At 50.7% G+C, this 17,313-nt stretch overlaps 1 protein-coding gene and 1 non-coding gene across 2 annotated transcripts; both read left to right on the forward strand.

The window, feature by feature from the left end:
• The first annotated feature begins 4,120 nt into the window (after positions 1 to 4,120).
• Positions 4,121 to 13,634, forward strand: EEF2 (eukaryotic translation elongation factor 2). The gene is made up of 15 exons (XM_033134306.1): positions 4,121 to 4,270; positions 5,290 to 5,504; positions 6,374 to 6,555; positions 6,643 to 6,854; positions 7,350 to 7,528; positions 7,687 to 7,792; positions 8,216 to 8,329; positions 8,511 to 8,649; positions 8,799 to 8,994; positions 9,725 to 9,983; positions 10,382 to 10,489; positions 11,463 to 11,816; positions 12,001 to 12,183; positions 12,258 to 12,390; positions 12,927 to 13,634. The coding sequence occupies exons 1-15, from the start codon at positions 4,268 to 4,270 to the stop codon at positions 13,118 to 13,120; spliced, it is 2,577 nt and encodes an 858-aa protein (XP_032990197.1). The 5' UTR covers positions 4,121 to 4,267; the 3' UTR covers positions 13,121 to 13,634.
• LOC117038610 (small nucleolar RNA SNORD37) lies at positions 7,205 to 7,270 on the forward strand. Its single transcript, XR_004425700.1, has one exon. It is a non-coding gene; the product is annotated as a small nucleolar RNA SNORD37 (small nucleolar RNA).
• Positions 13,635 to 17,313: the final 3,679 nt, after the last annotated feature.

Raw genomic sequence — 17,313 nt, forward strand, 5'->3', positions numbered from 1 at the left:
TCTCCTTATACATGTATAAAATGTACTACCGTCTGACCCCAGTAGTCTCATCCCCGTAATGCTATTTATGGGGGCACTCCTCACCATCTGACATACCATGTGTATTTTACTCAGTTCCTTATTGTCTGCCCCACCAGGAGAGAGATGCTTGTCCTGTGTCCCCAGCACCTCAGTCAATGTCTGGAAGACAGGCGGTGCTCACTAAATATGTGTGGGATGAATGAATACCGTCCGAACTCTAAAAGTTTAGAGCATATTATTTTTAAAGAGAATCACCTATGGGGTTTTTCTCAACCTCAGCACTGTGGACATTCAGGGCAGGATCATTCTTTCGGGGGGGGGGGTTCTGGGCACCATGGGGTGCTGAGCAGCGTCCCTGGTCTCTACCCACTCCATGCCAGGAACACCCCGGTGGTGGCAACCACAGATTTCCCCCGACATCACCCAGTGTCCCCTGGGGGCAGAATTGCTCCCAGCTGTGATCCAGTGATGTAGGGCAAGGCTTACAGCAGGATGTATCGGGTTCATCTCATTCGGGCTCTACTCATATGCTTCCTTATACATAGGGGAAAATATTCAATATTTTTGTTAAAAAAGTTCAACTGAGTAAATTTGAAGATCTAATTGGCTTTATCAAGTGATTCATGAATCACGTAGAATCCCATCGAGCAAGAAGAGAGTTTTGAGGGGGATGTACAAAATGGAAGGTTTTTATAAGAAGGGTGGAGCAAGGGATATTGACCGAAGAAAAGAGGATTATTTTTGGCCTGGGATATCTTTGCTTTTGGGAACAGAAGGGAAAGCATTCTTTTTTTTTAAACCACAGATTGTTTCTTCTTTCTATGAGGGATGGAGAGGGCCCATATGACAGATTACCTTACTGGTGCTTGACCAAAATATTCCAGACTGGTTGGTTAGGATTACATTTCTGGGAGAGGTTGAAACTCAGATCAAGTGTTAAATTTAGGTTTGGTATCATGGGCTTTTAGCATGAGTGACGTCATTTTGGGCCAGTGATTTTCTCTTTTACATTTTACATATAGAATCTGAGGCTCAGAAATGTTATATAACTTGCCCAAAGTCACACAGCCAGTGAGGGCAGAACTAGAATTTAAACTCAGGATGTCTGGCTTGGGTCAACCAAATCAGAAATACACCTAGGAAATAGCGGGGCAGAGTTGCTCCTCGATTAAACCATATCTTTTTAAAATTGTGGTAAGATATATATAACATAAACTTTTCCATTTTTAAGTGTACAGTTTTAGTGTGTTAAGTACATTCACATTTTAGTGTGTTAAGTACATTTTTGTGCAACCATGTCCACTATTCATCTTCAGAACTTTCTCATCTTTCCAAACTGAAACTTTGTCCCCATTAAAGACTAATTTTCCATTGCCCCACCCCCGACTCCCACCATTCTACTTTGTCTCTGAATTTGACTCTTCTAGGGACCTCTAAGTGGAATCATATAATATCCGTCCTCCTGTGACTGGCTTATTTCACTGAGCACAATGTCCAGGTTCTTCCCTGTTATAATGTGTCAGACTTTCCTTACTTTTTAAAACTCAATAACATTCCATTGTATGTATATACCTCTAAACCAGGCCTTTTTGAGTCACTGGTTTCCACCTCTTATTAGCTGGGTGACCTTGGGTAAATCACTTAACTTCTCTGAGCCTGAGTTTGCTCCTGCATAAACAAGCCCACCCAAAGCCAACGGTGTAGGAAGGATTAAGTGACTTAATTGATTTAGAGCATTTGGCGGCTTCTAAAAAGCACTCAAGAATCATCAACAAGGTTGCCCGTTGGATTCCTCGACTCCTGCAAGGGATGGTGGGCTGCGCCCCCTGCAACTAACAACGGCAACTGGATCTGGAGCTGAGCTGCGCCTTCCACAACGAACATTGAAAGAACAAAAACTTGACTTGGAAAAAATCCTGGAAGTACACACTGTTCCCCAGTGAAGTCCTGTTCCCCTTCCCCAATAAAATCTTTAAAAAAAAAAAAAATCATCAAAAGGCAGATCCAAGGGGCTGCAGTGGCGGCTGTATGTCAGCAGGGGCCGCTATGGCCGTTTCTGCGCCCTCCTGCGCCCGCAGCGGGCGCATGCGCAGCGGCGCCTCCCTGCAGAGGTCACTTTTTTCTCTTGGTTCTTCCCGGTGTTTTCCCCCTGCTTGTATTTATTACTGCAGACCCTCAACCTAGCTGTGTGTGCTTTTGCTCTGGGCTGAAGCCCCGCTCCTTCCTCAGGCTTCTGATAAATGTAGGTCTGGGGATGGCGATGGGGAGAGATTCCCAGGCAACACCTGCCACATCCCTTCAGCTGTGGGGCTGAACACCTCTCCATGAAGGGGAAGGGGAAGGAGGGCGCGCAGGACTTAAATTTCCCTATTCCCCTTAAACTTTTTCCCGCTTCTTCAACTTACACTAAATTAAATTTTCTGAATAAGCAATCTATTCACTTGAAAGCAAATTCAACCTATTCTTAATGGAAGCCTTTGATTTTCTTCTCTGAAATACCCGCCTTTGCAAGGAAGTGCTGTGATGTGCTCAGTACGGAGCCCAGCACACAGTAGGTGCTCAGTGCACTCAGAGACTTTTTAAAAATTAAGATTAAAGGAAAATTTATTAAGAATGGAAAACTGGATACTGATCTGCTGAAAACTCCTCTTTCAAATGGCGCATGTGCTTGCCTTGTAAAATTAACACAGGTTTAGGTGTTTGAAGACCGTTCCCCCCCCTCATTGAGCCTGTGGAACTGACATCTGCTGCCTGTCAATGCCTCTGCGTCTCTGAGCCTCAAAAAATAGATGTTTATTGAGCAGCTCCTGCCTGTTTTGGATTCCCCCTGGTTTAAACGCGGGATGGTGATAGCAATCTGATTAAACGAAATCAGGGCTGGCACAGCACTTTACAAAATGCGCAAAGCATTTGTGGAGGGTGGGGGAGTGGAAGGAATGCACTGGTTTATTTTAGGGTCCATACTCAAGTTTACATCGTATGTTGCAGGTGTTCACTTTTCCCAGGTCAGGAAAAGTACTGCAATTCCTCTCCCTTTGATAGAGTGAATTTGGGGTAAGATTCACCCAAGGGGGTTCACTTGAGATAATGAGAATATCATTAATTAATGTAAGAAATACTTAAGGAGCGCCTACCAGGGGTTGAGCTGGGCTCTTTATAAAGAATAAAGTTAACTGAATTGAACACCAATTTGTTCCCTGGAGCCAAAGATCTGAACTACAACTGTTTCTTAGGGTCAGATTAGGACACAAATGCAAAATAGTCTTCCTGCGCCTCCTCCTGGGGAGGAAATGAAATAGAAAGTGAGGTCGCGCCGGAAAAGAAGCGCTTAGCCCGGTGCCTGAGACATGGTAAACCAACCTGTGAAATAAATGTCTTATTAATAGCAATGATAATTAAAATAGCTGTATTGAGCACTGTATCAGGCATGGCACTAATCCCTTTATATGGATTTAATTTTAGTCTCCCCGAGTGAAGTAGTACTGATTACTGTATCCGCATTGTGCAGATGAGGAAACTGAGGCACAGGTAAATCCAAGTAACTAGTGTAAGAACACGTAAAGTGGCGGAACTACTAAGATGTTTTGTTCACTGATATATCCACCTACAACAGAGGTATGTATGCGCCAATATCCTGGTACACAGTGGACGCTCAATTTGTCTTTGTGGAAATAAGTGATGAATACCTGCTTTTAAAAACGCTTTTTATTTGGAGTAATTGTAGACAGGTAGTTTCAAAAATAGTATAGAGAGACCCCGAGTACTCTTCCCCCGGCTTCTCCCAGTGGTATCGTCATAATAGCAAACCCAGAAAATTGGTACACTCCACATTGTAATGTTCTTTTAATGGAGGTGTATGGCATTCTTCCAACTAATATAGTTGCTACGATTAATATTCTCGGTTAAAACGGCGCTCCTCGGTTTGTGCACCCGAGTATTGAATCTCGGAGGCGTGCACCCATCTCCGGACTGACCAACGCCCCCGGAAAATCAGGCGCAGAACCTATATCCTAGAGCAGTTGCACCGGCACCTAATGGGTTAACGGAGAGAGCGCGTCCACGCGCCTGCGCGCGGTGTTGCTTGGCCCCACCTACGCATCTGGGTCAGCTGATCCGCCCAACCGGCGTCGCCCTATAAAAAGTCGGGTGTTGACGTCAGCGATCTCTTCCGCCCTCGTCGCCGCCATCCTCGGCGCGACCTGCTTCGCTCGGATCTGCCTGGGAGAATCCATCGCCATCCGCCACCATGGTGAGCAACATCGTCCGACTGGCTGCCTGGAACGGTAGCGGGGCCTCTGCGCGGCCGGCGCTGCGGAACCTGGAGTGTTGGGGCCACCTGATCAGGGAGGAACTATGGCGGCGAGGCTGGCGGGCCTGGGAAAGCGGCGGCCGCCATGTCTGCGCCGTGCAGCCCTGCCGAGCTCCTTCTCCGCTTCCGGGGGCGCCGCCACCTCGCGGAACCCGGAGCCTGGCTTGAGCGAAAGAGGGGTGGGGGGGGTATGATGATGTGGCAGATGCTGTAATGGCGGGTGCCGCGATGGCAGCGGGGAGCCGGGGAGCTGTCTTATGTAACCCGCGATCTGGGAGTTCGATTTTCTGTCGGGGGCCGTGGGCGGCAGGGAAATAGCAAAATGAGGAAAACCAGACCCAGAAAGCATCCCCACCTGTTTCTAACGCTGTGTAACCTTGGCCTGGTCTCTTGTCTTTAATGTACCTCCCGATTATGAGTGAAACGCTGATTTTGGAACCACGAGGTGTGGAGGCTTGTAGTGCGCAAGCTCCCCACCAGACCGGTTGTAGCATTTTTAGGAATCTCATAAAGTGGGTAGCCCTGTCTGACCCTTCGGGCAGAGAGATGACCTTGGGTTTTAAAGAGGCTGTTCCGTAGGGAAAAGCCGGGGTGGGGGGGTATCCCAGTGGCCGTCTGGAGTGTGGGGAGTGTTATTTACAGTAACATCTTTGAATTGGATACCCATGACACCTCCAAAATAAAGGAAATTGGTTGTCATTCTCGGAGACACCCTCCCCAGTCCTAAATTCTGTGTTGTCACTTCTAAATGACAACTAGAATCTGGGTTTTTTAAGATAGGGCGAGTGGCGTTTCTAAAAGGGTATCCGCAAAGGGGGGGGCTCTAGGTGGGAGTTGGGACTGCCCAGGATTAGCCCACCCCTGGCTGTGTGCCTGGCAGTCTATTGATTGACGTCTGGTGCCAAGCCGGGTTCCTGGAATCCTGGACCGGCCTGAGCCTCCCCCTCCCCCTGGCTCAGGTGAACTTCACAGTAGATCAGATCCGGGCCATCATGGACAAGAAGGCCAACATCCGGAACATGTCTGTCATCGCCCACGTGGACCATGGCAAGTCCACGCTGACGGACTCCCTGGTGTGTAAGGCTGGTATCATCGCCTCCGCTCGAGCTGGAGAGACCCGCTTCACTGACACCCGGAAGGATGAGCAGGAGCGCTGCATCACCATCAAGTCAACGTGAGCAAGCTCTGGTGCCCTCTGCACTGGGGGGGGCGTCTCCTGGAGCTGGGGGGGGAGACAGCAGGCACCATCAGTTTCCTGAGAGGCTTCTGGGATACAGTCGGTGCTCTAGGGCTGGATTTTTGAACTGAGAGAGAGTAAGGTTTAACCTAGTGAGACAGAAAGCTCTGCAGCCAGTGGGAGAGGCAGTGATGGGAGGTATTAGGCTTAACCCAGCGACTCCCCCTTCCTGGGGCAAAGGGGCTCTTGGCAGTGTTTCCAGGCCTCTGGGAGGATGCCACTGGCATCTAAGGCTACCACTAAACCTGCATATGGTTCTCCCAGCCCCACTACAGTTTCCTGATCCCAGATGTCGGTGGGGTGAGAAACCAAAGCAAAGTGAAATCGCTAACTATCTTTGTTGGGAATTTGTGAGCTCTTTGGTCATATGCTCTGACTCAGTAGGGCTGGGGAGGGAGGGAAGGGTGTAAAGCCGTCTTCAGGAATTCTGGCTCTTGCCTGGTCATGAGTTGCTATTTGGAATCAGGTGTGTTGAGCCTGGGAGGCAGGTTGGGTGGACCCTGAGGAGCTGGTCTTTGCGGTTGGTATTCGGGAGGTGGGCAGAGTCCCCTGGGTGGGATGGTTCTTGGGAAATCAGAGGTCTGTTCCTAGAGATGAGGCATGCCGTGGGAGAAGACACTGCAGTGTCCACTCGGCTGTGGCCTTGGCTTTTTACTGCATCGCAGCCTCACTGAGGGATTAAAGGCGTCTGCCCTGACTCGCTTTGGGCAGGAGCCTCAGGCTAAACCTAGGTATCCTGGGGAGGACAGTTGAGAGCTAGGCTGAGAAACGCCTTCCATCCAGCCAACCTGTGTCAATCTCCTTAGGGCCATCTCCCTCTTCTACGAGCTCTCAGAGAATGACTTGAACTTCATCAAGCAAAGCAAGGATGGCTCCGGTTTCCTTATCAACCTCATCGACTCCCCTGGGCATGTGGACTTCTCCTCAGAGGTGACAGCTGCCCTCCGTGTCACCGATGGTGCCTTGGTGGTAGTGGACTGTGTATCTGGTAAGCGGCACATTTCCTCCTGGCTTGGAACCCGGGGCTGTCCCCCCCTTGGCTGACGGAGACGCCCTGTTCCTCGCCTGTCCCTAGGTGTGTGCGTGCAGACAGAGACCGTGCTGAGGCAGGCCATCGCCGAGCGCATCAAGCCTGTGCTGATGATGAACAAGATGGACCGGGCTCTGCTGGAGCTGCAGCTGGAGCCCGAGGAGCTCTACCAGACCTTCCAGCGCATTGTGGAGAATGTCAACGTCATCATCTCCACCTATGGGGAGGGCGAGAGTGGCCCCATGGGCAACATCATGGTAGGTGGCCTGCCTGCCAAAGTCAGGGTCCCTTGGCAAGCTTGTCTCTCCCACTGCATTACCCACATCCTCTCCACTGGGGGGCTGCATTCTTCCCACGGATTGGAAGCGCTGTGACCTCCCTCGCTGGGGCTGTCTGGGGGAACCATCGTTGTGAGTCTGGCTCCCTGGGCCTTAGTGGGGTTTCTAGGAATGTTGCGGTGACAAAGGAGGAGCCTCAATTAATTGGGGAGGCTGGGGGTGGAGGTACCCTGTCTGCTGGCACAGGCTTGTGGAGCAGTGCCCTTGGGGTTACCGCTCACCTTTCCTGCCTCACTGGTGGAGGGGAGGGAAGCAGAGTTGGGCACCCTGTACATGATGACTAGAATTTCTTCACTTTGACCTGATGGCTACTGAAGAAAATCTGATGTCTGAGCCCTGTGGTGCCCAAGGACTTGGTAGCTGTGGTTTCTGTTCATCTGTCCCCATTCACAGGTTTTTTTTTTGTCTTCTCAGATTGATCCTGTCCTTGGCACTGTCGGCTTTGGTTCTGGTCTCCACGGCTGGGCCTTCACCCTTAAACAGTTTGCAGAGATGTATGTGGCCAAGTTTGCAGCCAAGGGCGAGGGCCAGCTTGGGCCTGCTGAGCGGGCCAAGAAAGTAGAGGACATGATGAAGAAGCTGTGGGGCGACCGGTGAGTGCGGTGGGGGGAGAACGGGGCGTTTTGCCACAAACCTGCAGGGTGGGCAGGGATCTGGTGGTGGGGATGGGGCTTGGGACCACATACTTGGGATCCTGCCCAACTTGGTTCCACCCGTGACCCCCCTAACCTGGTTGGGCCTTTCTTGCCAGGTATTTTGATCCAGCCAACGGCAAATTCAGCAAGTCCGCCACTAGTCCTGATGGCAAGAAGCTGCCGCGGACATTCTGCCAGCTTATCCTGGACCCCATCTTCAAGGTGAGTTGCTGCGTATGCGTGGTGGATGTACATCCCTGTGGCTGCCCTTGGTCCTGTGGCTCCTGGAAGACCCATTATCTCACTCACTGTGGTCTGTGGCAAGATGCATTGGAGCTGTGCAGGGCCAGGTTCAAGGCGGCTGCCAGCAGGAGGGTGAGGCAACACCGCAGTGAGAGATTGGCCCCCAGGGCTCCACCTTGACAAGCTAGCAGGACCACACAATGGGGGTGATGGGTCTCCCGAATACTGGAGGGTTCCCCCAAGATACGCTCAGTCGGCCTGAGGTCTGTGGAAAGGCGAGTATTTTTGCAGCCCTGCCCCTCTGTGTCAGTGGCGTTAGTTTCCTCAGCAGGAAGCAGCTACAGGCTACCCAGTACATTCCCAAACCCACTTTGCCCCGCTTTCCCCTCTCCCCCACGTTAGGTGTTTGACGCAATCATGAGTTTCAAGAAAGAGGAGACAGCAAAACTGATTGAGAAGCTGGACATCAAGTTGGACAGTGAAGATAAAGACAAGGAAGGCAAACCACTTCTGAAGGTGAGTTCACAGCATTCCTCGAGTCCCCGTCAGGGCTGCAGGCTTGGGGCCCTGGCCCTGCTGTTGGAAGCCGCGCCTGCTTTAGTGCCCTCACCAAGGGGGGTAGTCAGGAGACCTCAGGCGTGGTGAGGGTCGTGGGCTTCCCCAGACTCCGTCCTGAACCTCGTGTCCCCTCCTGTAGGCTGTGATGCGTCGCTGGCTGCCCGCCGGGGACGCCCTGCTGCAGATGATCACCATCCACCTGCCCTCCCCCGTGACAGCCCAGAAGTACCGCTGCGAGCTCCTGTATGAGGGGCCCCCCGATGATGAGGCAGCCATGGGTACATGGGGCGCACCTGGATGCTGGGTGGGGGCCCCAGAGCAGCCAGTGGCTGTGGTTGAAGGCTGCTTATTGCTGAGCAGGATTCTGGAAGGCTGAGTTGCAAGGGCATCACGCTTTCCCCTTTGGGGGATTCTTCTCTCCCCTCAGGCATTAAAAGCTGTGATCCCAAAGGGCCCCTTATGATGTACATTTCCAAAATGGTGCCGACCTCTGACAAAGGTCGGTTCTACGCCTTCGGCCGGGTCTTCTCAGGGCTGGTATCCACTGGCCTGAAGGTCAGGATCATGGGGCCCAACTACACACCTGGGAAGAAGGAGGACCTATACCTGAAGCCCATCCAGAGGTGAGGTGCTTGGCTGGTCACCTGTGACCCAAGGCTGATCCCAGCCCTCCCTCCCTCCCTGTAGTAGGAGGGGTTGGAATCCAGGGTGGCATGTGAAGTGCTACCAGGATATAGTGCTGAGCCTTTTGGCCACCTCTTTGTCCTGACAACTCGGGTAGGATGTGTCCACTCACTAGGCAAGGTAAGGAGCTATTCTGGATGAGGCACACCAGTAAGGAGTGGGGGCAGGGTCCCCCACACTAGTGATGCTCGGGCTAAAGCCCCAGCTCTGAGTTGGATGCAGATGTTTGTGATCTCAGGGTGGTGGCAGCACTGTTTATTGTCAAGTACCCAGAGAATAGCTCCTGACACCAGAGATGAGTCAGGTAGTCCCTAACCCCACTCTAGGCATGGGTCTTGGGAAAACGGAACTCCCGTTCCCTCTGGCTCCTCCGGGTCCCAGCTGTTCAGGGACTATTGGGTGCCCACACCACAGCCCTGGGTCAGGTGTGGAGTGCTGCATGGGTGGTGTAGGAAAAGCAAGTGGTGCTCTGTCTTGAGCCATAGTAGCCAGGGTTGTCACTGAGGTCACCTGGGTTACAGTAGAGCCAAGGTTTGAGGCCTTGGGGGCTTGGCCCCGCCACTCCAGGCAGGAGGGATGGCCACAGGCTCTAGAAGGAAGGAGGCTTATTTTATTTGAGGACCTGGCACTGTAATGTGAGCGCATTGATGCCTTTTGTGTTTCTCCCAGAACAATCCTGATGATGGGCCGTTACGTGGAGCCCATCGAAGACGTGCCTTGTGGGAACATTGTGGGACTGGTGGGTGTGGACCAGTTCCTGGTGAAGACTGGCACCATCACCACCTTTGAGCACGCCCACAACATGCGGGTGATGAAGTTCAGCGTGAGCCCCGTCGTCAGGGTCGCTGTGGAGGCCAAGAATCCGGCCGACCTGCCCAAGCTGGTGGAGGGTCTGAAGCGGCTGGCCAAGTCGGACCCCATGGTGCAGGTGGGTAGGCACCCTGGCAGGAGGCACCACCCCTGTGGGCTCATTTCTTGGTACTTGAGTTCAAAAGATGGGGTGATTTCTCATAAAAGCAGGCTTGCCAGTTTGGAAAGTCAGGTGTGTGGGATACACACCTTCCCTGGTAGAGCTGCTGCCGTGTATCCAGGCCTCGGATCTCTACAGGCAGTTGTAGACTAGGGCTTTAGGTTAATGCTGAGAACTAGCAAAGGGTCAAGGGGCTCCTTGCTGCCTCCTATCGGCCCTGACAACTCCCTACAGACCTCCAGCTGGAGGGAAGCTTGGAGCCTGCTCCCCAGTACCACCCCCAAATCCCCTCGGTTCCCTGAGCAGTTCCCTGAGCAGGTTTGGTCCCCAGTGGCTAACATGCCGCCCCTTTGCAGTGCATCATTGAGGAGTCGGGGGAGCACATCATTGCCGGGGCTGGGGAGCTGCACTTGGAGATCTGCCTGAAGGACCTGGAGGAGGACCACGCCTGCATTCCCATCAAGGTGAGGCCCTCTGTCCCCAGTGCACAGGGAGGGCGGCATAGAGACCAGACCTCAGGGCCTGGTCCAGGCAGGGCTCTGAGGACCCCCTCCTCCTTCCTGGGCTCTGAGGACCCCCTCCTTCCTCCCATCCCCCTCTGCCAGCTGAGGTGACTTCACTGTGCACCTATCCTCAGGCTTGGAGGTTGGAGTGGGAGGAGCCTGCTTTCCCATCTAAACACTGGAGCTTGTGAAGAGCTCAGACTAGCAGCCAGCCTCAGGGCCTGCTGCCCGCGTGCTGGCTTTTGTTTTCTGCTGTTTCACAGAACTGAGCTCAGATCTGTATGGTCTTAGATCTTTGGGGCTTTATTATGTGCTTTTCTCCTTGTTAAGCCCCATAAGGTTTTTATTTTTCTCATAGAAACACGAGGTTTTGTTTTTGGCACCCTCATTGAGCTCCTACCCTAACCAGTTGAGCCATCCGGCCGCCCCTCCGGAAGCTCAGCGGTAGTAGCTCGTTGTCTTCAGTCTAGTTGTGGAGGGCTTAGCTCACTGGCCAATGTGGGAATCGAACTAGCAACCCTGTTCTGAACTTGAGCTTTAACCACCTGAGCCATCCGGCTGCCCCAAGTTTGTTCTTTTTTTGGTTAGGTAATGATCTGCTTTTCCACGTCGTCTCCCATGTAAAAAATCTTGCATAAATACTAAAATGGGAGCAGGCCAGTGCCTACCTTTTGCACGTTGCTTTTTTCCAGTTAATACCATGTAGAATTTCGTAAGACAAGTACTTTTTATAGCCAGTCATTTTGGTACGGGCAGCCTCCTACAGGGGGAGAGCTGCACACCTTGTACTTACTCAGAAGTGAGGTGTGCATGGTTCTGTGCCACCAAACCAGTGCCCACTGCCAGGCTGTTTCCTGAGCCTTATTAGGAGACACCTTTCCTGTGCGGTCACTGCCTCCTGAGGGCAGGCCTGACCCTCATGCTCCTTTTGCAGAAATCGGACCCGGTCGTCTCCTACCGAGAGACAGTCAGCGAGGAGTCAAACGTGCTCTGCCTGTCCAAGTCCCCCAACAAGCACAACCGACTGTACATGAAGGCACGGCCCTTCCCCGACGGCCTGGCCGAGGACATCGACAAGGGCGAGGTGTCCTCCCGCCAGGAGCTCAAGCAGCGGGCCCGTTACCTGGCTGAGAAGTATGAGTGGGACGTGGCCGAGGCCCGCAAGATCTGGTGCTTTGGGCCCGATGGCACCGGGCCCAACATCCTCACGGACATCACCAAGGGTGTGCAGTACCTCAACGAGATCAAGGACAGCGTGGTGGCCGGCTTCCAGTGGGCCACGAAAGAGGTGGGTCCTGGCACAGGCCCACCGGCCATGCCTGTGCACCCCTGTGGGAGAGCTCGGGGTTACCTGTCCAGTTCCATGTTAGCGAGGTAGAGCCAATGGACCTTTCTCCTGGAGGGGCCCAGCAGGGTGAGGCTGCGAGGTCCCTGTAGGAGCTTGACGGTGCGCTTGGCCCCTCTCTTTGCAGGGGGCACTGTGTGAGGAGAACATGCGGGCTGTGCGCTTCGATGTCCACGACGTAACACTGCATGCTGACGCGATCCACCGTGGGGGCGGCCAGATCATCCCCACGGCCCGGCGCTGCCTCTATGCCAGCGTGCTGACCGCCCAGCCCCGGCTCATGGAGCCCATCTACCTTGTGGAGATTCAGGTAGGGAGGCCTGGTCCTCCGTCTGTCTCTATTCTGTCCTGTCCAATAGTTGCTAATAGCCTTTCATTTGACAGTGTCCAGAACAAGTGGTCGGTGGCATATATGGTGTCCTGAACAGGAAGCGGGGCCATGTCTTTGAGGAGTCCCAGGTGGCCGGCACCCCCATGTTTGTTGTGAAGGCTTACCTGCCCGTCAATGAATCCTTTGGTAAGTGCCCGCCTAGGGTGGCCTTCAGACACCCACTGGCCCACAGCCAGCCTGGTGCAGGACAGACCCAGAGTGGGCCTGATGGGAGCCGTCGTGTGCTCTGCAGACTGCTGTGCTCTCCCCCTGTCAATTTGAGGTGGGGACAGCATAGTTGTGAAGGAGGAGGTAGCCCACTCCTGTGGGCCCCATGAATCGCTGAATTGGGTGCAGAAGGTCCTCGGGTGCGTAACTCAGTGAGATCTTAAGGTCAAGGCCAGCAAAGCAGCTGTGTATGTAGCTCATCCTCATGCTGAGGACAAGCAGATGGCGGCCCAGGTCAGCCAGCAGTGCCTCACTTGTGAAGTAAGGAGTGGTCTTTGAGCGCGGCTCCGGGAAGGAGCAGGCTTAAGGGTTTAATGTCTGACCCAACCTGGGTTGTCTAGACTCGGTGATCTCTGATGTGTGCCCCAAGTGTCCCTACCTCGGGCTTGGCCAGGGAGCTGGCAGGCACCACGTCTGGGCTGCCCAGTGAGCCCTGTCCCTGCCCCTTCCTGCAGGCTTCACCGCTGACCTGAGGTCCAACACGGGTGGCCAGGCCTTCCCGCAGTGCGTGTTTGACCACTGGCAGATCCTGCCTGGAGACCCTTTCGACAGCACCAGTCGCCCCAGCCAGGTGGTGGCTGAGACGCGCAAGCGCAAAGGCCTGAAGGAAGGCATCCCTGCCCTGGACAACTTCCTGGACAAATTGTAGACTGCCCTTCCTGCAGCCTGCCACCCGGGCACAGCCCCTCACCAGCCCACGATCGACCACAACAGCAAGCCCACACATTCTCATGACACCTCGAGACTGTCCAGACCTAGTGCCGCGCTCCCGGCAGGTTCTGGGGCCACTCCGTGCCATCGCTCAACATGACCACTTGATGCCGTCTCTTTCGATATTTATTTCAAGATTTCAGAGGCAACAGATATGCCCTAGCCGCAGGGACTTATTTGGCTGGTGGGGAGGCGGGATGGGAAACCCAACACTTTTTTTTTTCCATTTCAGAGGGAAATTCATGTCAAAAAATTCTAAGTAAATGCATTAAGAGGTTTATTTGGGTAAAATGGCCCCTAGTGGATTTTCCCCCGGAAAGGGGGAGGGAACAAGCGGTAGACATTTCTCTTCGGACAGAAGCTAGAAGGCAGGAAATAATTGTGCAGTGTCACCATGAGCACCTCCAGCTGTATTAGTGCCATTGGAATAATAAATTTGATTATGGTGGTGACCGTGTGTGTCCACGCAACTTCCTCTTCAGTCCACTCAGGCTGGGGTGGGTTTGCCCCATGCCAGCACACATGGCATCTGTGACACTGCGATACAGAAAACTCTGTAACCTCGAATTGTCATTTCAAATGTCAGGCCTGGGCTCAGACACATGATCCAAGGCGGTTGAACAGCCCTTCCGTCCAATGGAACGTATTGTAATGGAACTGTCCTACCCAAGTGCTGTGGAGAGGGTCAGCCACTGGCTGGCTACAAGAGCACGGGAAATAAGACCTGCGAAGCCAAGGAACTGAATCTTTTGACTCTAAATTTCCGTAGTCTCATGGCGCTGGGGATGCCTTATTGGTCAGCACAGGCTTGGGCAACTAAATTGTCCCTGCTCTCAAAGTTCACGGTACAATGAGGGCAAACCACAAATAAACACGCACCATACACGTTCTCTTGCCCAACCAGATTGGTTGAGAAATTCTAGACCAAGTAATGTGGGACCAAGATCTTTTTTTTCATCTTTGATAAGCATCACAAATGCATCCCTGAGACAGCTGAAACAAGGACAGTGCCCCTTGGGGGCCATTTTGAATTCTCAAACAGGAGAGTCCCCATTGGCATTGAGAAAGTAGGAACAGGATGGCCGGTTAGTTCAGTTGGTTAGAGCACGGTTCTCTAACAAGGTTGTCGGTTCAATCCCCACCTGGGCCAATGGCCTGCACTCCACAATTACACTGGAACAACTAGAGTTGGAGCAGATGGGTCCTGGAAAAACAAGTGAAAACGAGTGGTTGGATGTCCCAAATATGTGGAATCCCTGCCCATCCAAGAATTGTCCTGTGCAGTCTGTCCAGACCCCTAGCACCCAGATGTTTTGTGTTGGTAATTTTTTGTCATCTGTGATGTTTGACACTTATAAAACACTATAATTTCATGCAGAAAAGTTGCAAAGATGTTACAAAGATGTTAACATCCTACGTAACCACTATGTCAAACCTCAGAAACACTTAACATGACTGTTAGCAGTTTATTTGGTTTTCCACTAATGTCGTTTTCTCTCAGGATCCAATCCAGGATACCACATTGCATTTCATTTTGCACATTTTATAAAATTAGTTTCAGGTGCACAAAGCGATGTAATAGTTGGACATTTACACCCCTCACAAAGTGATAACCCACCTCCCCCAATCTACTACCCCTCTGACATCGTATAGAGCTGTTACACAATTCCATTGACTATTCCCTACTCTACTCCACATCGTGTGACCTGGTACATATGTTAAATTATAGTTGACATTCATTGTTACTCAGCTTCAGCTTCGGGTGTACAGTGCAGTGGTCAGGCATCTATACTGTCCCTGAACTGGTCTCCCTAGTAAGACAAGTGTCCATCAAATACCCTATAGAATCTTTACGTGATTGATTATATTCCCCAAACTGTCTTTCGGTTGTCTGTAGCAATCTTGTGGTTACCGATTGTGCTTTCTAATCCCCTCACCTTCCTCACCCCACCCCCTCCCATCTAGCAACCCTCAGTTTTTCCCTATATCTGTGAGACTGTTTCTGATTGGTTTGCTCATTTATTCTATTCTTCAGATTCCACATATAAGTGAGATCATAAGGTATTTGTCTTTCTCCGTCTGATTTATTTCACTCAGCTTAAAGTTCTCTAGGTCCATCCATATCGTTGCAAAAAGTAAGATTTCATTTTTTAGGCCGAGTAGAATTTTGCACAATTTTAATACCAACTAATTGCGCCAGGGAAGAGTATATAAACTGAGAAAATTGAACTGCATTTGGTTTAATTTCAAGAATTTTTCACCAATTCTAAATTAACTGGTGGCAGTGCCACTTGTGTGTGCTTTTATAGTTGTCACATTCACAGTGATTGCGTTTATAGGGGCTGACTGCTACCGTCAGTCCTTAAGGTCACGAGACTTGAACATTATTAGTATGTTACAAGTGTGTGTATATTTGTACGTGTGTATTGCTCTCTACTTACATTTGTTGTCTTTTGATTTTAGTTATTTTTCTCAGTTGTTTTGGTGTCCGGACCGCTGTACACTCTCAAACACTGAGGGTCCCAGAGTTTAAATGGGTATATCTACTGACATATACCGTATTTAAAAATTAAAATTAAGAAATTTAAAAAAGTTACTGATTTTAAAATAGCAATAAACTCATTACATTTTAACATAAATAACCTATTTTTAGGGGAAAAGTTCTCTGTTTTTCAAAACAAAACATGAGAGTGGGATTATTCTACATTTTTGCAAGTCTGCAGTCTTTGGCGTAATAGAAGACAGCTGGAGTCTCATGTTTGCTTCTGTATTAAATGTTTCAATACGTTGTTTTGGTTGAATTATAGGGAGAGAACCTACCCTCACTCATCCCAAACTTGGAAAAGAGAGAAGCATTTTAATACCTTTTTTCAGATAATTGTGGATATTCTTTGATACAAAACCAAAACTCAACAAGTGGTGTTTTTGTTTTTTTTTAATTTTTTCCTCCTTTCTTCCACTTCCCCCTCACACTCCGGTTCAAGCCGTTGTCTCTCAGTCTAGTTGTGTAGGACACACCCTGGCCCATGCTGGTATTATGAGCCTCAGCTGGTGGCCGCTGGGCCATTTACAGCAGCTCTCGCCAGCTGCACACGGTCGCCCACGGCACCACTCAGCAGCTCACGCCAACCTCCAGGTTCTCATGGCAGCCTAGCTCCAGGAAGTGCTGTTGTTCACAATCTTAGCTGCAGAGGGCGCAGCTCACTGGCCCATGTGGGAATCGAACCAGCGACCTCGGCATTAGGAGCTGGGCACTCCAACCACCTGAACCACTGGTCTGGCCCCAAGTGTTGGTTTCTTAAATAGAAATTACAATGCATCTGAAACCACATTAATGAGCTTTTCGTACTGTTACATTAAAATCTATTGGTCTGTCTTGCACTTTGAATGGGTCTTTTCTCCAGGCACGATTTTATAACACCAAGTGGTGGTGGTTTCGCAATATTGGTAAACCAAGTTTGCAGCTATTTGAGATGTTGACATAGTTCATTAAACACTTGAAAAATCAAATTTGTCAATATCAATTTCATCAGGAAAGTGTGGAAGTATTGGGAAACTGTCAAGCAGTTTTTGAAAATTTAATTTTTTGCTTGAAATTTTGCCATTGGCAACCATTACTGTCAACTGTTATCCTTGAATTGACAGTTTCAATTTGTTCATTTTTGAGAAAATGCTTCTGTGAAAAAACACACAAGTCTGAATTATTATAGTTTGTCAGGTTTTTTTGGAAGTAAAAATGATGTTTCAACTTCTCATTAAGTGTGGGCTGCGCAGAAGTAATTCCAAAGCATACAGTATGGAAGGGGAGAGAAAAGTATAGTGGAGAAACCTATCAAACTAACCTAGAGCCAGGTGACAGGGTCAACATCAACAGTGATAAGTCATGTGGATCGTATGGACCCTGGATAGGATGTGATGAAAATGGCACTTTACTATGTAATACATTACCCATCACCCCAGTCAAACCATGAGAAAAACATCAGATACCTCAATTGAGGGAAATTCTATTAGGTTGGTACTAAAGTAATTGCGGTTTTTGCAATAATACAAAATACCTGACCAACCCTCAAAACTGCCAGTCACTAAAAACAGGAAAGAGAAAACTGTCATAGCCAAGAGGAGCCTAAGCTG

This window comes from Rhinolophus ferrumequinum, chromosome 18 (assembly GCF_004115265.2).
Source record: "Rhinolophus ferrumequinum isolate MPI-CBG mRhiFer1 chromosome 18, mRhiFer1_v1.p, whole genome shotgun sequence".
In the NCBI taxonomy this organism is placed as follows: domain Eukaryota; kingdom Metazoa; phylum Chordata; class Mammalia; order Chiroptera; family Rhinolophidae; genus Rhinolophus; species Rhinolophus ferrumequinum.